Source organism: Macaca nemestrina, chromosome 14 (genome assembly GCF_043159975.1).
Source record: "Macaca nemestrina isolate mMacNem1 chromosome 14, mMacNem.hap1, whole genome shotgun sequence".
Lineage (NCBI taxonomy): Eukaryota > Metazoa > Chordata > Mammalia > Primates > Cercopithecidae > Macaca > Macaca nemestrina.
In genome coordinates, this window is record NC_092138.1 from 113,739,110 (window position 1) to 113,762,213 (window position 23,104).

The 23,104-nt window shown below is 48.3% G+C and overlaps 1 protein-coding gene across 9 annotated transcripts in view; it reads right to left on the bottom strand.

Moving 5' to 3' along the window:
* The window catches only part of LOC105464063 (DEAD-box helicase 31), a 179,964-nt gene that overhangs the window by 100,182 nt on the left and 56,678 nt on the right, over positions 1-23,104 (bottom strand). For 6 of the 9 annotated variants that reach the window (XR_011612900.1, XM_071078508.1, XM_071078506.1 and 3 more), the window contains one exon: positions 20,020-20,188. Coding sequence is in view for 7 of the 9 variants with exons in the window: in XM_071078508.1 (XP_070934609.1) it covers positions 20,020-20,188 (169 nt within the window). In the remaining 2 variants the exon portion in view is untranslated. Of the gene's footprint in view, positions 1-696; positions 3,186-20,019; positions 20,189-22,795; positions 22,967-23,104 lie in introns of those variants that run through there. The other 3 variants (XM_071078510.1, XM_071078503.1, XR_011612899.1) reach the window with 3 other exon arrangements.

Consider the following 23,104-nt stretch of genomic DNA (forward strand, 5'->3'; position numbering starts at 1 on the left):
ATCCCATCTGCAATAATAACTTCACAACCTTTGCAGTGAGGTGGGCTCCTGCCTTCCACCCACTTAGAAAGCTAAATTGGTTTCTGTTCCCAACCCTGAGGTTGGGCGAGCTCTCATGTAAGAAAAAAAGAATAAATGTGGGACCCCAACAGGCCTGACAATAGGAGAGGGCTGAGAAGGTATCTTCTCCCGCTGCGCCACTGACCCATTCCCCCTCATAAACGTCGACTCCACAGGGAGGGGGCAACAAAGTTGAAAAGAAGTTGAGAGCTCCCTGCTGGCCCTTGGTCGCAAGGGAAATTGAGGACTGGGGCAAGTTGAGAACCTGAGCTGATTTTCAGGGCGCCCACTGCCCGACACTGACAGGCCTGGCTCTGGATTCTTCCTACTGTGGAGCGGATTAAGAGATAATGTCTAATGGTCAGGGGGGAGGTTTAACAAGACCAGTTAAGAACCCTTTTCAAGCAGGGCAACTTCTCCAGTGGAAAAGCCTTCAACTTGTGTCTCGACGAAGCAATGCTCGGATTTTAATGCCTTCCACTGACTGTGGCCTGAAGGGTTAAGCGGGGAGGCCCCTGGCAGTTTGGGAAGATACCTGCTCCGAAAGGTCTCATTTACTTCCCTCTTCCCTAAAGTTCTCCTCCCTTCACTCCAGGGGGAAAAGAAAAAAAATCAAAGTAACCCACTGGGCTTTTTAAAAAAAAAAAAAAAAAAAAAAAAAAGTCCTTTACTGAGATTTGGTTGGCTCGTTGCTTCTCTGGAGTGGAAGGGGCTGTCTGCACATCAGCACTGACTTCATCTCTCAGCAAGGGCTTTCTGACCTTCAGTGCGTGAGAATGAGGCCCGTCAACTGCTAAGGCTGTGGCAAACATGACGATGTCCTGGATTCCAAAAAAACATTCTACAAGCCCACTTGGGGGGAACGCTTTTAGGCTGCAACATTCTATTAAATGTCCAAATTCTGTGTGACTCTAACTATGGGAACCAGGCTTACGATATAGAGACGTGGGTAAGTTTGGGAAATTTTAAAAAGAGGCATGGTTAAACATACACACAAAAATTAGAGTATGTACAATGGAATTAGGCTCAAGCTTTGCCTAATTGATGCCTGAAATGTATAATCTGTCAAGAGCTGTAATAAAAGAGAGAGAGATTTATTTTAAGGTTATTTAAATTTAAACAATATTAACCTTAAATCTGCTAAATCCATGTTTCTTTATTAACTGGGGTAATATATTGATTCTACTTAGACCCACATAGCATCTATGGCAAGAAACCCTCACCGTAAGAGTTAGCAGATGAGGTGTGTAAGTTTTGATCTTGGAATGACCGTCACTCACACAATGCACGATTCTAGCACTCCTCTTTCCCCCCAGGCATGCAGAACTCTGCCAGTTCGCCCTTTAGTGGAATGAGTATTAGGGGGAGAAAAAGTAAGGTTTCTCTTTGGTCATCCCCAATCACTGGCATTAATCCTGTTTTTCACACAGCTGGGTTTTGTCTATAAAGTTTGAACCCTCCTTTTCTCATCCAAATCATGTGAACCATTACACATCGAAATAAAAGTAAGGTGGCAGATTTGCCCAAAGTCAGGCTGACATGTGCTACAGGGTTGTTGTTTTTAAATTATTATTGTTAGAAACTTCACCAACAGTCCCTGTTAATTTGTATGTGACAGCCAACTCTGAGAAGGTCCTGTTTTTCCATCTGCAGAGGATCCAGTCTCACTAGGCTCCTCCTCGCCCTCACGCTGGAGTCCCTGCCGGTGTGGGTGCCCACTGACATTCACCTGTGTCTAGAATGGTGGCAAGGATGCTGATCCCCCGTGGTCCCTGCGGGAAGGCCCACTTTGCCAACTCTCACCACCCTCTCGTGGCCACCGAGGCCTTTCATGGATCTAGGGGTATCTGCTGAAGTGGTGCCTCAACACTGGTCCTGGGGAGACCACGGAGGGTGGCGCCGTCACTGCAGAGGAGAAGGGAAGTGAGAAAGCAAGAGACAGCGGAGAGGACAGGAGTGGTGCCCAGTGGTGTGGAGGCCTCCAACCCTTTCTCTTCTGGACCCCTCTGCAAGTGCCCAAATCTTACATTTATTGGGAAATCAATACGCTCTAGGGGGCCTCTTTCAAACCTCCCAGAAAACAATGCAGGGGTGGGGGGGGGGCAGCTGTGGCCTGGGTCACAATACAAAGACCCCCAGACCTTTCTTGAAGACAAGACGGGATTTGATAGGGAAAAAAAAGCTTGGGATACTGGGGACTTTTGACTTCAAAGGCAAATAATAAAAAGCCAACAGTAAATCAATTAGCCTGAGAGAATGAGTTTTCCATGGACATAAAAGAAGGAACAATGCATGTAAATAATCTCGTGTTTCCAGAGGAAAATAAGAGGGATCACGAGCCTGAAAACACATTCGTATTTTTTGACCCAGCCCAAAAACTTTTTGTATTTTCTTCTCTCTTTGTACAAATTCAATTCCAGTTTTTAACACCCTAATTCACAAAATTCATGCCAATGTATGCACTGATAGGTAGGCTGAAGTCAAGCTGTGAAACTTCAGAACACAGGTAAGGGCAGCAATCAACCCCGTTCCAGACTGACACGCAAGACGTTCTTATACCACGTCCCAAGAGTGCCAGCTCAACCCCGGCATGTCAGCGCCTGGGTGAAGGGAGTGCCGGGTACTGATGGGATCATTGCAAGACACAGACCCCTTCCATCGGGAGCTGGCTAGTCTCTATGGTGCCCCACACCACTGATTTCTATCAGGCTCCAGGGCCTCCCACGGAGGAAAAGGGCTGTGGCCCCTCTGATTCTTGGGGACGTGATATTCAGAGAAAGACAGCAGTTGTTTTCCACAAGGCTCCTCTGACAAGAACAGGACATCAATCTACTGCCACCCAGGGCTTCCAGGATCCACTCGAAGACCCAGAGAGATTTTAAACTTTCTGGGAAGTCTTGCTGTCCTGCTGTAAAGCTTTCTGGGTTTTTCTCCATTTTAATGTTTTCCCATGGCCAAAGCAGGGTGTCGGCTGCAGACTGGGCCGCAGGGGCCGGCTACCAGGCTCTCCGGGTGCGTTTTGCTTTTTGACCTTGGCGACGCCAGGCTCTATGCCACTTGAGTATTCCGAACGTAGGATTTCAGTAAGGCTGTGTTTACTTTGGGTCTTCTTATGAAGGTCAGGCCTGAAGAATAGTAACAGCAGAGAGGGAAAGGAAACTTTATTATTACTATTTTTCTTTCCCATTTGGAAAGAGGCTGATAGCAGCTGGTTCTGAGACTGTGAAGCTGACATTTTTGTATTAACAGAAGTACAATTCCTTCAATGGCACTTGTTTTGATATTCTATGCACCAGAAGATTAGATACGGCGCTGACAGATTTTCATAACGGTGGCAAAATACCATGGCATTTTTAAAAGTGAGGCTTTGTTCTGTGTTGTTTTCATGGGGAAAAAAAGAACTATACACCCTCATGCTCTGATGGCAAATGAGGTGTATGATACAGCGGTTTGCCAAAGGACGGGGAGAAACCCACCGTCACACTCAACAACATGAAGCAGTGAAAGCTTGCGGCAGCTTCCCGGTAACCCCCAAGCAGCTTAAAGCAACTGGCCTCCTCATGGGCTCCTGAGGGCTTCAGGACTCAGCCCTGCGGGAGCAGAGTCCAGCAAGGTCTATGCAGCCCTCCAGGGTCCCAGAATGATGGCTGGGATGAGAGCCTGATATGAATGGAATCATATGAATGGAAAAAACTATTAAACATATTTCTGACCCTACAAAGCCCAAACCCAGGGCACAGCCTGGTCAATGTCTGCACTGAGGATTAGACCAGCAGCTCTCTCCAGCCCACACAGACCCGGGTGTTAGAGGGAGGCTTCTCCCTGCCCTAAGCCACTCAGAAAATGCCAAGGGTAGAAGATCAATTTCAGATGTCAGATCCTGATAACTGTCCTGAAAAGATGGCAATTTTACCATTTAATCAGAAGACCAGAGGAGGAAATTTATAGATGTTCAATCATACATCAGAAGAATGATCGTGAAAATTGAAGAGTAAAATAATGTTTCTTAAGACAAGATCTTAACCAAAGCAACAACAATAAAACAATTACCAATGGGGCCTTGTTGGCAATTCCTTCAGTACCAAAATGGCAGTGTCTTAGGACACTACAGTGTCATGGAGTTGTCACAAAGACATACGTTACATTCTGCTACTACGTTTACAGCATTCTCTTTGCTGCAATCAGAGAATAAACTGAACTGAAATTGTGGTCGAAATAAATGTAACAGAATGCCTTAAAACCCAAGAATTAGAAATAAGACTAATAGTATGTTATTAACCTGACTGTGAAAGCTTGTAGAACCCATTATAACCGAGCTGAAGCAATAATACCTGGTTATAATCACACTCCAGAGGACAGGGTGACAGTCATACAATGGTGTTTTCTATTGTAACATACAGGAAGACACATTCAAGCCAACCTCTGCGGGAAAAGAAGATCTGAAGCAAGGGGACAGTGAGGAGATAACATGTAAGGGCCAGGAGTTTATGGGGTGAGCACATTAGGGCGGGATGTAGTGAGAAGATTAGAAGTATACAGGGAAGACATCCTGGGGTCTGTGGGAAATGATTCATGTCCACGACCTCCTACAATCCTCGCTCAACTAGGTGGGTATGGTTATTATCCTCATTTACAGACAAGGACACAAAGACCCAAGGAGGGTAACTTGCCCCAGGACCACATGGCTGGTAAGTGGAGAAGGCGAGGCAAACTCAGGGCAGAGAACGATTTGCAGGGTCAGGCAGGGCAGGAGGACTCAGCTGGACCAAGGGTGGAAAATGGCCGAGATGTGACAGGAGGGGTCCTCTGTGGTCTCCTAAGGACTACTTCAGCAGGACAGTGGGGCAGGAGCCAGGCGACTGAGTAGGGAGTGGTGAAGGGAGACGGCAGAGCCATGGGGCGGAGGAGGGAGCAGCCGGGATTGGAACTTGACTGTCACTCATCAGCTGAGGACACGGAATGAGCAACTCAGGCTCCGTGCCTCAGTTTCCTCACTGAGAATGGCGCTCATAGGTGTGAGGATTAGAAAAAATTAAGATGTATAAGGGGGTAGCTGGTAGTTGGCATGTGGATCACAATCACAGTTAAACATTAGGAAACAGGTCTGCAGATGCCACGCACCTCCCCCAGAGCCACCCAGGAGCCAGGACTGGTGCTACAGCCCCTGACAGCTGGATGAGGGCTCTTCCGACAGCATCCACCACTTCCCAAAGAGCAGCGAGCCTCATCATGGGTCACCCACCCATGCGGACTGAGTGCATCGGGCCGAGCCGCGGGGGGCTGACCTGTGGTTGGGAAGTGGCAGGAGGCACAGCCTGCGGTTGGGCGCACTCAACTTGTTCCAAACTGAGGGCTGCCAGTTCCTGTGCCTGTAGTTTATTTTTAGTCAGGTTATGTGACAGAGTGAAAAGGGTCTGACAGGAAGGAATGCTTTTTCTTCCCTCTTGTTTGAAGCCAGGTTCACAATGTGTATAATTTTAAATGTAACAACCTAAGTTTCAAAATATGCAAAATTTCAGTCAAAATATTCTCCCCAGCATAAGCTCCAGCACTTCAATGATGGCTCCTGTTCCCGCTAAGGCAAAATAAAGAACCAGCATCTTATTGGGGTGACTGATATACTAACTGCCTACAGAGGCGGTGCGGGCTGCAGGAGCATCTTCCAGACACCAGCACTCAGGCAGTGTGCCCATGCTCCCAGGCTGCCATCCACCCAAAAGAGCAAAAGCCTGCACCCATGAATGCAGCCTACACAACAGGCAGACACCCACACACCACCGGGGTCACTTCCACAGCTCCTCAAGACCTGTCCCTTCACAGACAAACACCGTGGGTCTGGGGTGGAGGAAGGCAACCACTAGGGTGTACACTGCGCCACTGAGTAGGAACAGGAGAGCCCATGTGGTGGAAGAGGATGTACGTCTTGGAGATGGGGCCTATGCGCCTTCAGTTATCATCACCACCTTTCCTGGCTATTTCATCACGTTAGCCAATGTCCTTTCAACCCGGGATACAAAGCCAGCAGTCCACACACTCAGAGGTTCCGGTGGTCAGCAAGCAGGCAGAGGGTGGCATTTTCCAGCCCAGACCTCTTCCTTAAGTGCGAGAAGCTCAGGCCAACCCTGCAGGGGTTTCACCTGCTGTCACAACAGCCACCTCAACAAAACCCATTTATCCCTTGGCCAGCTCCCTGTCTCCTTGTCCTTTGTTCCAAGGCTCAGTGCTGAAAAGGCGAAGTACAGATGGGAAGATGAACTACTCTAAACCCAAACATGCGATGGGCGCTCAATTTCTCCCTCCGCCAAGCTGCAATGCTCCCAGGAACCTGCCAACTTTCTCGCCCTCCTTCCCCTCCAAATACCCGCACCCCTCTCCAATGGCCTTCCTGAGCATCCACCATAGTAATCCTGTAGTTACCAAGCAACAGATCAGTTTATCTAACCACAGGGAACTCCCTTGTAGTGAAGGCTGAATAAACCCCTCCCGTTACCAGGCTGGATTACTCAGCATGACAGGCAGATGCCACTTGCACCGCCAATAAGGTGAAATCACAGCCTAATTAGAAAATCAATACACCCTGTTACAATGACCACTGGAGAAGAGAGATCGCAGGGCCTTCTCCCAACTTCATCATTAAATTCTCAGAATGAGCTTCCTAGGTAAAAAGCCATTCGAATTCAGGCTTTTGTTAATGGCATTCTGTTATAGGACAGAAGTTTAAATGTTATTTATGTACCGTTAAGTATCAATAGTTTCTTTCAAGTTTTATGGCTTTAGGGTCATGTTTTGAAAAGTCTTCATCCCAGGATTTCAAAAATATTAAAGTATTTTTTCATCTAGCTTGCTACTGCTTTAATTTCATCTAAGTTTTATTTTGATTAACAGAGAAATGAACTGTTTCTTCCTAAGAGTTATCCAGTTATCCACAACGGTCACTGAACAATACATCTTTTCCCCAAGGTTTTGAAAGGCTCCTTTAGAGCACTTCCTGCAGGCTCTGTTTGAAGAGCAGTGATGACCACAATGGCGTCCTGAATGGGCTCTACAAATAGATGAAAACATTTAATCGAATACCAATTACATGGGCTGTTAATGGATTTAAATATAAAACAGGTCAAATCAAAGTCATTCAAATGACTACATGATGTAGGCATTTAACTCACTCACTTTTCCAACCACCACCTGAAACAGGTACTACTAGTATCCCCACTTCCTGGTAAGGAAACTGAGGCACAGAGAGATTAGGTCATTTGTCCAGGGCCACAAACCAGTAATGCAAGAATGTGAACTCAGGAAATCGGACCTCACAGAGTTGAACCATAGCAGTCTGCCACCATGCTACAGTTTTCAAAACAAGGGGCAAATTCCTGGCGTAAAATGTTTTTAATATACATAAATCTGTATGTCTGTATGTATATGTGCAAAGTCTGAAGGATAAAGGAAATGTATCAGGGTGAACTTGAATGTGGGCTTATGGGTAATTGTTGAGCTTTTCCCTAGGTCCTGTAGTTTTACAATGAGCATGCATTATTCTTATAACTAGAAAATAATAGTATATTCACTCTAAGGGGAAACAAAAGCAAATGGTAGAATTTTGTCCAATAGTGAAAGGCCAGAGTATTTTAATTTCTACTAATCAGAAACCTCTCTGCCTTTTGCCTTTGAGCTGGTTTGATTCTGCGAGGCTGTAGTACAACTAAAACACAGACAGACAGACAGAGGGGGGTTCTTCAGACAGACTGAGGACTGATGAAGCACATTCCTCTGATCTGATGTTCCAGGGCCACGGCTAGGCGCTGAAGGTCTCTGCTGAGGACCCAAGTCCCCCAGGTGGGAAGAAAAGCCTGGGCTCTCAGTGAACGCAGGAGACAGCGATGATTTCGGGTGGCCCGGGGCTGACTGAGTCCCTACCTTTGTGCCTGACTCCATGGATGACGAAAAGGTGGCCATGTCTGGGTAGGGTTTTGGTGGCTCTCAGGTCACAGTGAGGGTAACAGGCAACTCCAGGGGAATGTGACAAGCGGGGCCTCCGTATGCTTGTACACAGAGGAGCTGAGGTAAAGAATAAGCTGGTGTGAGATGCCATGATAACTTCACCTTGGCGTGGGCCGGCCCAGGGAGGACGCTACCCTACCTTTTATGGTCAGTGAGGAAAAGGAACTGTATCAAGACTCTTGGAACCTCCGGGTTCTGTTCTGGCAGACCAGCTGTTTCAGGGGTGCCTTCTTTGTGATTTCTTAGGATCCAACCAAGTCAAGCTTTTGTAAAACTACCGGAGCCCCAGCAGACGCTCGGCTCCGGTTGAGTCCTGCTGTGGCAGTGAGAATCATGGGAACCACAGCAGCATTCTTGGGAGGGGTTCAGTGGAGACAGAGGCTGGTGGAAAGTGGACTTCAGCTTCGTGCCAATGATCAAGATCTAGTGAAGCTCAGAACTCTGAGCCCTGGGCCAAGGACAGGCACAGTGGCAGGCAGCGCAGACCACAGGTGACTGAGAAAAACCGCAGATGGCCTGGTGCACTTGCTGCCTGGAGGCCACGCACACAATGGGAAAGAGGAGAGACCATATTTAGGTACAGCTGATGTCTGAAAATGAAGGGCCTAACCAGAGCCCCAGAAATGGATGGAAACTTTGAGATTATTTAGCCCAGGTGACCAAAACTCTTAGGAAGTTCTGTCAAAACATAAGCAGGAACTTCAGATGGCAGGTGGCAGTGCTGGGGACAGGCAGAGGACCAGAATTTGATGACCTTGGTTGGAATTCCAGTTCTGCCACTCACCTAGCTGATGACCTTGTGGAGTCACAGCAGCTTTCTCCAAGCTTCGTTTCCCTGTACATCAGAAAGGACCTATGCACAGGCACACGGCCAGTATGAAGGTAAACGGCCTACAGTGCGTTAGAAAGCTCAATACATCTGAATTCTCTGTGAAGTCTCATGAATTACTGTTAAGATGGAGGATACAGGGTGAACACGGCAGCAATGAGTTGTGGTTGGAACTGTTATATGATTACACACTGAAAATACTGACTGAGAGAGACCAGCTTGGGGCAGAGTCCCAGCCCCACACCTCACAGCGCAGCCCCCTGGGCCTGTCCTGTTTGACACGGTGGGCGAACTGGATGATATCATGAGGCATATCTACCACATCTGCAGGAACAGCGAATACACTGGCTGACAAAATAACAGTCCAGGAGACCGAAGGGATGGGCCTACGCTGGCAAGGTGAGCTTGAACTGGGACAGATGTCAGGTCTTGCCATTAGAAGGGTGGCATACATTGTCACATATGCAAATGGGCAGGGATTTAGTTGGCAAGTTTCAACCTGGAACCAGAGGTCTGGGTTCGAATCCCAGCTCTGCCCAGTGGACAGTGGTGCCATCATGGGCGGTTTCCTCCTCTGTAAAACAGGGATAACATCATGATTGCAGTGAGGACCACAGTGGCCATCCATCATGGGGGCCAGTGCCTGGCTGCTGAGGACCCCATTAGTGGAGCTGCCATCCCTGCCATTATCATCCCCTGCACTAACAGACGTGATTGCCCCATACTTCTTGCTGGGTAATTTCCACTGTAAGTCTGGATAATTTCATGAACCAGACTTGGAAAAGAACCTGGACAGATAGGATAGGTGGAGCCGAGTCATCCAGATGACAGCGTGGACCAAGGAGCAGCTGGGCCTTGGTATGGCCTGAGACAGGCACACCAGAAGTAAGACCCTCTGAGCGGGGGTCCCGGCACAGCCTCATACAGGCTGTAGAACTGATTCTGGAGGTTCGGCCAAGGTACTTATTTCTCTAAGTCCCAGGTTATTCACTTATGAGATGATTAATGAGCTAACATTCTCAAGTATTCATCACACAGCCTGTTATGGAAGTACTCAGTAAATACTGACTACTGTTATTATTAACAGCATGAGAAGGAGAAAAGGGGAGGAGACAAGAGTCATCCTCAGATTTGTGGCACACTGCCATGTGAACTAAGGCCTGGTCTGATCGTTAACACCACCTTCTATGTTAGCACATCATGTACACACAGCATTTGAATCTCACAGAGGCCAAACAGTGGAAATAAGACCAAAGGGTGGAAAATGAAAGTCGTGAATTCTGGTTCATTCTCAGAAGCTCTGATGGCAAGCCAGGTCCATGAATGGACAGCCCTGGGGGCTACAAGGCACTGGGACGCCAGGGGTGCTGAAGCAGAGACCACACTAACCATGAGAGGTGCGATGGGACCCACAGGACCAGACTGGGCCAGGCTGGGCAGACTCAGGGAAGACTACGTAGTTTCCATCTTTTTATTTACAGATCAAAGAGAGGAAGTGAGACAGGGCAGAGGAACCGCTGTTTATCAAACACCCACTCTGAGATCAGCCCTGAGCTAAGGCTGCACATTCCTTACCGTTCCCCACACCCTACACCCTACACGACAACCCGACAGCACCTCCATTTTACAGCTAAGCTGTTGCTGAGTGCTATGGTTGGGATCAAACTCAGGAATGTGGGCTTCAAAACCCACGCTCCTAGCACTGTACCATTCTGCTTCCAGACCTAAAGGAAACTGGAAAAAAAAGTCAGATCCAAATCTTGCTGATGATCGTCTCTTCTCAAAGTTGTTCCAGTGATTTTCCCAAAGAGTAGAAAACATCTACGACCCACTCATGGAAGTCTGGCCAAGGTACTCAACTCTCTAAGTCCCAGTTTATTCACTTACAAAAGGATTAATAAGCTAAGGTACTAAAGCATTCATCACACTGCCCATTACGAAGATACTCTGACAGTTTCAAACCAAATTCTTCCATACACACAACCAAAACATCTCCTACTTTAAGGCCATTTCTTTGGTTACATGAGTAGTTATCTCCTTGTGTTCATATACTTGCTATTTCGCCCAATACGGATTCTATAAACCAGCAGCTTCCAGACGGGGCAGGTGAGAAAGCGGACACAGCCCTTGGCTGAGAGTTTGGGCTTCAGGGTCTTTCAGACTCAGAATCATATGACCAGGCTCCGAGTTCTACACTGGCCACTGAGGATCCTGCCTTGGTCACAGGGTCTGGGTGAGGCCTCAGTGAGAAAATGTGCATGGAGGACTCAGCTCGGCAGAGAACACACATAAGCCCTCAAAAGAGATGCTGCCACCACCGCCGCGAGCACTTAAAACTGACATGCACAAAGTGTCACATGCTGTCGCTCTGGGATGCTGGTTCTCAACTGTATCCCTCATTTTGACTATTAAGTAGTTAACGAATTACTCTACATTTTGGACTGTAGCTGTAACTCTGGGACCAACATGGAGATATTTGAAAAAGACTTGAAGTCATTTCGTATAGGTTATAACACGATGGAAAGGTTCTGACATCATTAAGAAGAGGGTGGAGGGGCCCCGGATACACACCTTCCTATTGCAGGGAGCAGCTTAATGAAAGCAGCGTTAGATTAGAAGAGGAGAGTAGGTAGTCGGCTGTAATACAGGAGGGGTTTGGGGTGACTGAAACTACCCTGTGTGCAGCAAGGGGAGACCTGGGGGACTGTCATGTTCTTTCTTGATCTCTCACATGATATGAACTAGAAGAGCTCTGAGCGAGGACGAGCTCATGAAGAGCTGGTACTCTCCTGTTGCACGCAGCCGCATCTGGCATCTAGCAGTTCGTGCTAGGCCAGCCACATCTTCTAATCCCAGTGCTTGGGCAGCTCCAGCAGCGGATGTGCCCGTCTCCAGCGTCGTCCCGGGAGAGGCTGGCTGGGTTCCTGTTCTTTGTTGTCAGCCCTGACTGCATGACTGAAAGCATGCCCTGTGGTTCCCGCTGTCTGCAGGTGACCCAGGTGTGGAGGAAGCTCAGGGTCACCGTGAAATCCTCTAATCGCCTCATTAGCAGGGTGGGGAGGAGGGTGGGTTTGTTCCACGAGGAGGCAGAAAGCTGGTAATTGCATGGTGTCAGATAGAAAAAAATCATGGTGGAAGCAAAAGGCCAAATGTAGAAAGCTGCGTGTGCACAGCTGTAATTAAACCAGAGCCCGAAAAGTAAGGCCCACAGTACCTGACCATAGAAAGAAGGTAAAGCAGTGGAAACTGGCTTTGCATGGGGTGTGCTGAGAGGGGAAGAGCAGACCCCCTGCTGGAGCGTGTGCCCACACCGTGCAACCCATTTGGAGTTGCCTGTGAACACGACGTGCGTGAACTCTATAACCAACAGATGGATTCATTTGACAAACGGTCCCTGAGTGACTACAGGCCGGTGTTCCCCACTCAGAAGAAACGCAGTTGCCTTCCACAGTAGTGCTCCGATCCCTTGCTCCACGCTGAACGAGAGTTTATTCTTAAGACAAATGTCCTAAAGACATGATGATCCAGCATGGACCCCAGAGGTGCCAGCCTGCCTCCCTTGACAGAGGCCACGAGAGCATGTTCTTGGCTATCATCTGTGCAGCTTGCCCATGGTCTACATAAAAAACCACTGATTAATCCTAACTCATCTTTAAACTATGGATATATTCAGCCAGCACCTCGCTGCCCTGCCATGTGAAAGAGGACATTTCATCATCTGCCCTGAGGACCACATTTCTTTCAAGTTCCCAGGGACTGTCCCTGGGTCAAGTTCACCGTCACTTCTATCTCACTCTTCATAATTTTAGATTTTACTGAACCACGGTCTCCTGGGTTGGAGCCTGGGCAGAGCATTTTCATACGATTCCCCAGCAGATTTCCAGAGCACATTCTGTTTCCCCATATACTGCCACATCTGTCCTCATGGCTACTTCTGGTGGTCCTAACTGTTTTGCTCTGATCTTCCGGCAAGGTCTAGTGACCTCTCTCTGCCTGGATGCCTGCTCTGGCCTTGTCTAGGCGGGGTGGAGGCCCTACTCCTGAGCCCATTCATCTCTGCGCTGTGGGCTGATCCCAGGCCTCCTTCACTGGGGAACAGAACCAGCGGCTTGGCCACAAGGGGCATCAGCAGGGGGAATGCTGTCCTTCCTGAGGATGCGTTTATGTTGAGGAAGGAGATCCCAACCCCAGGCCTGCTCTCTTAGGACAGAATGACCGACAAGCGGCCCATGGAGTTCTGAAAGACGACTTTCCCACCAGGCAAATTCACTACACAATAAAGAGGGATTTACCTCCTTTTCATGTGAGAACAATTTCTTCTTCTTTTCTTTTCCTTTTTGCACTTCCTCTCAGAATTATAGGACATTTTGGTCTCTACTCATCTATTACAAAAAATTTACTGAGCACCTACTATGTGCCAGGTTCTGTGATAGGTGCTGGGCACTCGGGTTGAACATCTCAAATCTGAAAACCGATATGCTCCAAATTCCAAGGCTTTCTGAGCACCGGCATGATGCATGATGCGTGACACTGAAAAGAAATGCTCACTGCAGCACTGCAGATTTCAGGGTCTGGGTGCTCAAAAAATCTGTACAACGCAAACACTACAAAATCTGAAAACACTGAAACCTGACATACTTCTGGTCCCCAAGCATTCTGGATGAGAAATACCCAACCTGTATGATGAGCAAAAACCAGGCGGGGTCTGTTCTCTAAGCTACACTTTCGAGGAGGGGCAGACGCTGACCACACATACAAATAACACCATCAGCAGATGGAAAGCTGCCACCACGACAGACCAGGGTCAGGGCACAGAGGCGTGAGGGTGTCTACTTGGCTGGGGAGGGCACAGCAGGGAGGGGAGAGGTCCAGGCCCAGGATATGTTCAGGCAAAGGCTCTGAGGAGAGGAAAAGAAACAGGGGTGTCGGATGAGGCTGAACAGTCAGCAAAGGCTGGGGCCTTTGTGAGGAGGGGGGTTTGTTGTGGCTTGCTCTAATCACAGCCTAACGGGATGCCACTGAAAGGTGCTAAGCCAGGGCAAGATGGGGTGAGGGCTGTGGAGGTGCTGGCTGGCTGTGGCACCGTGGCCACAGGCAGACTCGGTGGGAGACTTTCAGAGGTTCAGATGGAGTGCCGGGGGGCGCTGAGGGCTGCTATTTATAAAGACAGTGTTTGGGAAGTGGAGGGAAGAGACCGGTTTAAGGAGGCCGGAGGGATCAACAGTGTTGGACGCGGCTGAGGCGGAGTAGATGAGCACTGACTCAGGTGCAGTGGATTTACACGGAGAAATCCTCATGTCTCCAAGCGTGGTTTCGTCCAGCCTCTCATCTCATGTTTGGCCAATCTGTCTTTTTACAGAATGCTAACTGGCTCAATGAAATCGAGAAAGTTTTCACAGTGGGCAAGATTCCAGGTTTGCCTTCAGCTAATTAAGTGATATTAGGGAGGTTGTAAATGCCACATAAAAATTGGCAGGCAAGCTGCTCTAATGATGAGAATATTGCTTTACAGGGAGATGCAGCTGCAGCTTCTTAATGCTCGTCTTTGAGGGACCCGGTTCCATGTTTTCAAGGTTGTTCCTGATAAGAAAAGTTCCAGGGTGCTACAAGGCACTTTTCTTATTCTCGGTTCCACGCGTATTTGCGACAATGGTGGGGGCTGGGGGAAGCAGCAACGCGATAATATGGTCGCTGTGATGATCTACCGGGTGCTCCCGCTTATTCCCGTGCTGCACACCACGCTGTTTCCAGGCATCCTCTGGCTTGACCCCCACGATGAAAGGGCGACTTGGGTACCTCCCCTTTGAGGCCAGAGAACCCAGGCACAGAGACGCTGAGTGACTTGTCCAGAGGCACACAGACTGCAAGTGGCCCAGCCAGGATTCAATCCCGGTGTCTGTGTGATTCAAACCCAGATGTCATCACTGTGATTCTCCCAGAGTCGGCATGTAAGAAACCAGAGAGGGGCAAGGGAGAGGGCTAACGGGGGTACGGACTCCTCAAGCCAGAGCTCTATTCCACACAGTTAGCTCTTCCCAGGTATTAGACAACCGCTGAATGAGCAAGGGTGAGAATCAGAGAACAACACAGCACAGGCCTTCTAAGATGAAAAATGCCCCAAACCAGAGCTTTGCAAAATTTCAAATTGGAAGCATTTGTGATAATTCAGACAGGAAAAATCTGTGAACCTGTCCTATCTATGAAGAAGGGGTGACTGGTGTGTATGATTTCCACGAGGATGTTTATTTTAGAAAATAAATGACTTCTAGAACTTCTGAAGTGTGGGAGGTTAAGGAAATCCTCTGCAGGGCCTGGCACACAAGCCACAGGGTGCGCTGGTTCTGGTCCCACCTTCCCTCTTCCTAATGATCAGGGCCTGCTGAGCACTGACTTAGCACGCCCAGATCTACCAGGTACTAAGGGGTAAGAGGGCCCCAGTTTAGACTCTATACCCTATTTGATAAAATTAGGAGCTACCAGGTAACATTTGGGCTAGGCTGACTTGAGAAAATTTATGCAAATAAAACTACTTTCCAACCATTCAAACTGCTGTTTGTCTAGTAATTTTAAAGAGGAAGCTGGGAATAGGGGGACAAAATTATTGCACTACTGATAATGAAGATGTCCCAGATGTTTCTAAGCTCTAAGAACAACATTAGAAAGGCAGGTGGCAGAAGTAAGGGGTAAAACCAGTCTTAGGTACTGTAAACCGAATCGTCTGGGCAAAAACTAGTACGTGAGCACAGCATATAATTCACATAAAACAGGGTGGTTTAAAAACAGCAGACTTACTCTTTCATACTGTCACAGTATCACCAAGACCTTTAAACGTTTTTAAAATTTGTTTTTATTTTTTAGAGATGGTGTCTCACTGTCACCCATGCTGGAGAACAGTGGTACAGTGACCACAGTTCACTGCAGCCTTGACCTCCTGGGCTTGGCCTCCCAAAGCACTAGGATTACAGGTGTGAGCCACGGTGCCCAGCCTAACACTAAGAACTTAAGGCACATCGTTTCTATAGCATTGAGCCATTTTCCGCAGAGTGGTGGCGAAATGAGAGAGAATCGTGGCCCTATTGAGCGTGCCTGCCTGCTCACTGTTCCTGACATGTTCTGCTCGTGTGACGACCTAGACAGACAGACAGACAGACACCTGGCAAACAACACAATTCTGCCTCTCCCAGCAGAGAGAGCTGAGTCTCAGCATCTCCTGGAAAGATGGAGATTTTGGAAGGATATGTTACCTTTGCTACTCAGGAACTGCTGAATCTACTATAGCTTCAAAATAAGAACTGCATTTCACGGAAGGAAAAATGCTGTTTTCGTGACGGATGTTGCTAAGGGGGCCACTCAATATTTTACCGATAGCACCAACTATCTGTGTACACGTCTATGTCAGGGTTTGGGGTGGGGACTGTTCTGACAGGTTTGCGTGTAGGTGTCAGAAGAGTTTTTGTGACTATGACTGTATTTCTGTGTGTAGGGGAAGGTATTTACTGTTCCCTTTCAGAACCGAGCGCTGGAGAAGTCGACAGGAACCTAGTTATTAAGATCTCATTTGGGGCCATGAACTATTTATTTTCCTTTTCTGAAAAATGGTCGAGTGAAGGACTACAGGCAATAAGAGACGAAGGGTCCCTCTCCCATCGCACCGACCAGCCGAACAGCCTCCTCTCTAACCTGCTCCCGATCCCCATTCTAACAGCCCCCTGAGCTCCCGCTTGGCATGTGACAGGAGAGACAGGCTTCTGTTAGTCTGATGGATTTGGTTTGCAGATATCACAGGTTTGCACATAATATATAATTATTCTAGGCAGTAAACACCGTAAAATGGAATGCAGAATAGTTTAGAGAATTTAGTGCCATTATTTTATTCACCCATACAAAACACAAGGAACCCATTCTCTTTCTTGACAGATGGATTTCAGAGGAGACGTTTCAGCTCAGAACAATAATTGTGACCACAGCATAACTCTCACACTTTGTGGGGTTTAATGGACTTTTCTTTCCAGTCCTCAAAAAGCAGCAACTGGCGTTTGCTCAAACCCTGACTGAGGTGTGGAAAATCTGTCAAATTTTCTCTGCCGCTTACCCTGACCACAATTATACGGTCCATGTGCAGATTAGCTGCAAAGTCATTCCTCCTCCAGGAGTGACAAGATTTCCCCAAATAAAAAAAAAAAGGTATCTACTGTATCCTCGAGTGCCCGTCTGCCTTCGAAAGGCAGGGGTGGGGGGAGGATCTAAGGAGTGTGAAGAGAAATGCCTTCAAAAGAAGGGCATAACAACGGAAAAAGTAGCTGTAACAGAGTGGGGACATGGCAAGAACAGAGAGAGGCATTGTCACGGGCGGAGTAATCCTGTGACACACTGCTGTCACTCACCGCCCGGCTCCCTGCCGCGCCAGCCAGACATCAAAGGCTGCCCCATGCCATCTTACATGCTCTTTATCGGCTAATCAGCCCATTCTTCCCTAAATAAAGCCCTGTTAAATCCCCTGCTCACAGGGGTATCGTGGTCTTGGTGCCCATCTGCTAGCGAGGGTCAGCTGGGGCGGGAGGCGGCGGGCTGCTCTCTCCCTAGCGGCTTCTCAAGGTAAGGACAATGCTGCCTCCAACTCCCCCGCCCACAGGCCTCCTCTCTGCTTTCCAGGAGCTGGGCCGGTCTGAGGAGCTGCTATCTGGATTAACACTTGCTAATGAAATCTCCAGTCATAAAGGCACATCATCTGCTAACTATGAAATCTTGGGATTGCATTTATTTTCGGGGAAGAGGAATAAACAAAGATGTGTGTTTCCCTTTTTTTTTTTTTTTTTTTGAGACAGTGTCTTACTCTGTCGCCCAGGCTGGAGTGCAGTGGTGCGGCTCACTGCAACCTCTGCCGTCCAGGTTCAAGCGATTCTCCTGCCTCAGCCTCCCGAGTAGCTGGAATTACAGGTGCCTGTCACCACGCCCGGCTGATTTTTGTAGTTTTGGTAGAGATGGGGTTTCACCATCTTGGCCAGGCTGGTCTTGGACTCCTGACCTCGTGATCCACTGCGCCTGGCCAGATGTGTGTTTCTTAACAGTAATCATTTGGCAGGTCTCTTCCTCCGCCCTCAAAGTATCACCATTGCCGAGACAGTGACAAAATGGTCAGGCTTCTGATGAGGCTACTCTTAGTCACTAGCTGTGAAGCCTCATGGTTTCACCCCACACTCAAAGTTAACATGCATGGGTACCGGGGACAGCAGATCCTAAGACAGGAACCCAGTTCCCGGGCCCTGCAGCCTAGACTCCTGGCCCAGTCGAGAGCGCCTGGGAGTAGAGCGGAGGCATCTTGGCCCTCTGGGAGGACAGCCTGGCTCTAGCAGAGGACGAGCAGAAACATCTCTGGGCTGCAGCCCTGCTCTGCACCCCTGAACCTCCAAACGGCCTAGAAGGAACCAGAGAAGGACACGTCCACGCTCATCTAGGCACTGCAGTACAGCAGCACATGGAAACTGTTTGCTTTTCCTCAAAGAATTACTGGAGCATTGTCTTATGTGAGAGTATTAGTATCAGAAAAGAATCAAGCATCTTAAAAATTCCAAAACTGGGAACAGAATTAGGCAACATTCTATCCATTCCAACGATACTTGGAGGTGCGAAGTCCCCCAGAGAGGTCAAGTTGGATGTCCCCGAATATGCTTTTTAGCTTGTAAGGATCTTCATCTGTAGGGCCCTGTATGGTTCAAAAGGCATATTCACAAGTCACCTCATCTTTTTTTTCTTCTTCTGTAGAGACAAGATCTCGCTATGTTGCCCGGGCTAGTCTCTAACTCCTGACCGCAAGCTATCTGCCTGCCTGGGCCTCCCAAAGTGCTGGGATTACAGGAATCACCTGATTTTGATTCTCAAGACAATCTTGTGAAGTAACTAAAAATATGGACTTTCTTCTCCATATAGTGTAGTTGAGATCGAGGCTCTGAGACGTTAAGAAAAGGCATGGCCCCAAACTCACATCACAACAGAGCTGACTTCAATCCAAGTTCCCTGATTGCAAGACCAATGGTCACTTTCCTCCACTGGGTGGTCCCTCTGTCTTTGCCGTGACAGGCTAGAGAAACAGAGCCCTGACAAAGTTGATGGAATACTCGACACTTCCTGGTGAACAGGCAAGCCAGACATCGTGTGGGAACAGGCAGTGCACAGTGGTCCTTCCTGCAGATTCCCTGAGTCAGTGGGGGAGCCTGTGGCGTTTGTAAATTAACGTGGAAAAGGGAGGATAAACAGTGCAAACTAACCATCCAGAACATTCTGGGATTGAACCTGGAAATCAGGGCAGGTGAGAAAAAAGTCTCTGTGCCCCAAACATTTGTTCGACGGACCCTTCCCACATAAACAATGAGACCATCCACCCCAAAGTTCTGACATGAGTAGCTCACAGGGCCTCAAGCACTCTCGCTCCTGTGAGGGGCTGAGGCTGGTACTAAAAGAACACATGTCTTTGAGAAGAGGAAGAAAGCCTTTTACAAATGTAGCGTGCTGAGGGAAATCATCTCAGCACCGTGAAGACAGACTCAGAGCCCAGCCTCGAAGAGGGCAATACCCCTTCCTCTCCCCCTCCTCTCCCCAGGACCTCTGGACAGTCCTGAACACGCTCTTTGTGGGAGGAAAGGGGAAGGGCTCACTGCGCTTGCCTTGATGAGTGCTCACCACTGGAGGTGCAACTCAGCAGTAAGGAGCCCAGCGCTGACCCCAACGCCAGCCTGTTAGAGATTTGAGCTTCGGCAGCTCCTGGAATCTGAGGCTCGGGCACTCGGCCCTTCCATCTCACTGGAACAAAGTATGCTCCTAGGGCTCGTCACACAGAACACACCAGAATGTGTCATACACATCTCGGATACTTGCCAGGGCGGACCGCAGCACAGCTGAAGCTCCGACTACATCGAGTCCTATGAACCCCACCACATTTGGGCCCAAAAGGAGGCACCCCTGAATTTCGGCAAGATGAGGGGCTTTCTTCTCATTCCAAGTGCTTGTTCATTGGGAGAAGGGCAGGTATGAGTGAGAAGAGAGTTGCGGTGAGCATGGCAGCTAGCACATCACCTCACTGGTGCTCATGTGAACGGAGCGCTCTAGCCCCGTCATGGGACGAATTCAGCTCATCTTACCTTTTTAGGTGTGCTTTCCTTTTCTTTCCAGTCAAGGCACTAAGATTCCTGGGGGCATCTCTCAGCCCGAAGCTCTTCGCCACATGCCCAAGGTGGAGGGATCGGACATGGAAGATGTGCTTCAGCTCCCTGGGGTAGGTGGCGTAGGCTTGGATGAAGGACTGCAGAGCTGAAAGAAAAGAAAAGGGAGTGGGGAGGGAGGCTGTCAGGACCGGGGTCTCCAAGCTCCAAAGTGCCTGGCCTAATGGTTATCTTCTGTACTTTATCTTGCCAGGCAACGAAACATGACAATTACAACATATACAAACAACTAAAATCTAGACTTCTGTGTATTTCTTCAATTCCTAAACAACAAAAAGAAAAAAACTACAGGGGACCACAATTGTTACTTGAATATGCCCAGTAAAATTTCAGATTTGACCACAGAGCTTCTAACAATCCAACAGGGTGAGGCCCAGCACAGCACCTGGTACCGGCCGGCAGTTGGTAGATGTCTGTTGTGTAAACGAGTGAAAAGAGAGAATGGGTGAAGAAACTAAGAAATGATCAACACAGGACATCGCTTTCTTATGAAAATGAGAAAATCATTAGACATTTACATTAACACATTTTTCCTAATTAAATTTTACTTACTTTTGAATAGTTAATGCATGCTAGTGTGTTACAAAATTCACCAAGTTCAAAAGGCTTCATTATGACCGTAAAGTTTACTATGAATGAATGACATTACCAGCAATGCCCCCTTCACCACAAGCCCCACCTCCAGCTCCCTTATCCACAGGCAATCCCTGATACCAGCTTTTCTGTGTACTTATGGGACTTTTTAAATTTAAAATTTGTTTAAGAGGCGGGGTCTCACTGTGTTGTCCAGACTGCAGCACAGTGACGTGATCATAGCTCACTGTAGCCTCAAACTCCTGGGTTCAAGTAATCCTCGTGCCTCAGCCTCCTGAGTAGCTGGGACTACAGGCTAATTTTTAAATTTTTATTTTTGTAGAGACAGGGTTTTACTATGTTGCCCAGGTTGGTCTTGAACTCCTAATCTCAAGTGGTCCTCCCGCCTTAGCCTCTCAAAGTGCTTGGGATTACAAGTGTGAGCCATCTCACCCAGCCTTCCTCATGGGATTTTAAAACCAAGTTTGTTCTAGAAGTATCCAGGATTAACCAATACAGTGCTTCTTACTCAAAGAATGTGTAAAAAAGGGAATGAAAAAAAATTTTAAAGGAGAAAGAAAATTATTAAGTCTCTAAAATAGTCCCTCGAGGACTGACAACAATTTAGGGATGTTTATCAAACATTCTGTCAGGAAAGTTTCACTCCCATTTTAAAATTAAGAAAAGCGGCCAGGTGTGGTGGCTCACGCCTGTAATCTCAGCACTTTGGGAGGCTGAGGTGGGTGGGTCACCTGAGGTCAGGAGTTTGAGACTAGACAGGCCAACATGGTGAAATCCTGTCTACTAAAAATGCAAAAATTAGCCGGGCCTGGTGGCAGGCGCCTGTAATTCCAGCTACTCGGGAGGCTGGGGCAGGAGAATCACTTGAACCTGGGAGGCGGAGGTTGGAGTGAGTGGAGATCGTGCCACTGCACTCCAGCCTGGGAGGGCAAGAGCCAAACTCCATCTCAAAGAAAATTAAATTACACTCAGAAAAGGGGGTCCTTGTTGTAGGTCCCACCTCCCCCAGAAAAGGGCCAGACTCATTCCCAGAAGGGTGGAGCTTTGGTCTACTTAACTAGGCATTCCCTTGAGAAAAGATTAGACTGGGTTCCCCCTTGAATATCTCTGGAAGTAACAATGAAAACCGAGTGTCCACCCACTTCTCACTCCAACAAGGAAGGAGGGGAACGTTCTGCAAAGCACTCCCCGCCATTCCTGTCACTGCTCTCTTCACCTCCAATCCTGGTCTTCCGCCAGCTGAGCCAGAGCCCAGCCGACGGTGTCTGATGGAGGCAAGCACTGAACACCAGCCTTCACTTCCTCACTCTCCTTGTTGAGCCACTGGACTGGCAAGTTTGCCCACAGCTTAAACATAATATCCCAGCAGCACCTGGAGATTGGCGTTTATGAACAGTAATAAAAAGTGTCATTTTAGCAGATCAGCTCCTGGAAGGATCCTGGGGAATCCATCAAAGCTCTATTTACTGAGTAAAGTGAACTCCTTTTCCCAATCGATGAGCAATAATAACCAAGGCAACTCCTCTGTACCCCACTCTTAAATCTGTGCTTACTCCCCTTTTTAATAACCAGGGACATTTTCAAGGAAAATCTTTAACGCTTCAAATGGTCTGTACTATCTGGAGGGTTCTGATACCACTAGACACAGAGCCCCACAGCCAAGCCCTCAGAGGGAAAGGCTCTACTGCTACGTGACCCAGGAGATTCAACCCTCTTCTCCTCAACCTCTGTCTTTCCCCAACCCTCAACACTTACTCGGGTCTAAAAAAAAGACGAGACCGAAACCAAGTCAAGCCGAAACCAAACCAAGAGCCTGCGCTTTTAAAACCTCAGTCAGCGAAATCCCACTCTAGGTCTCCTCATTTCCTGCCTCTCTTCTGTGTAAGCAGATGAGCCCCTGGGCTTCCACCCTGGTCACCTCTCTTCCTCTCCTTCTCTCCACCAATCCTATGAGCCGAGCGCTGAGAGCATCTGTCCCAGGAGACGTAGGTGCCCAGCTAACAGCTTTACAGGGATAATGAGTTTGCCAAGATGTGGCAGCAAGTGTTTTCTCCCCAGACAACTGGTCAGGCAGCATTTCACGCTGCATATCTTTACTAACCCTCCTTGTCCTCAAGGCTCCTGTCTCACCGGGACAGCGACAGTTGGTTGTCCTCACATACTTGCATGGACTCCCATGTTTGGATAATTCAGAGAAGCAGGAATTTCAGATGCTGCAGCAGCTGTCTGCAGGACCTTTCAAGAAGCAGGAAGTGGCTCATGTTGGCAGTGTCTAGAATGTGCAGAAGGAACAAGGGCTGTGGGACCCACACAAGCGGAAAGTGGAGAAGTAATGAAAGTAGACATTTATTTGGGGTGATGGATGAAGCTACAGGCCACCAGAGTTCAGCACTTTGCAGTCACTGATTGC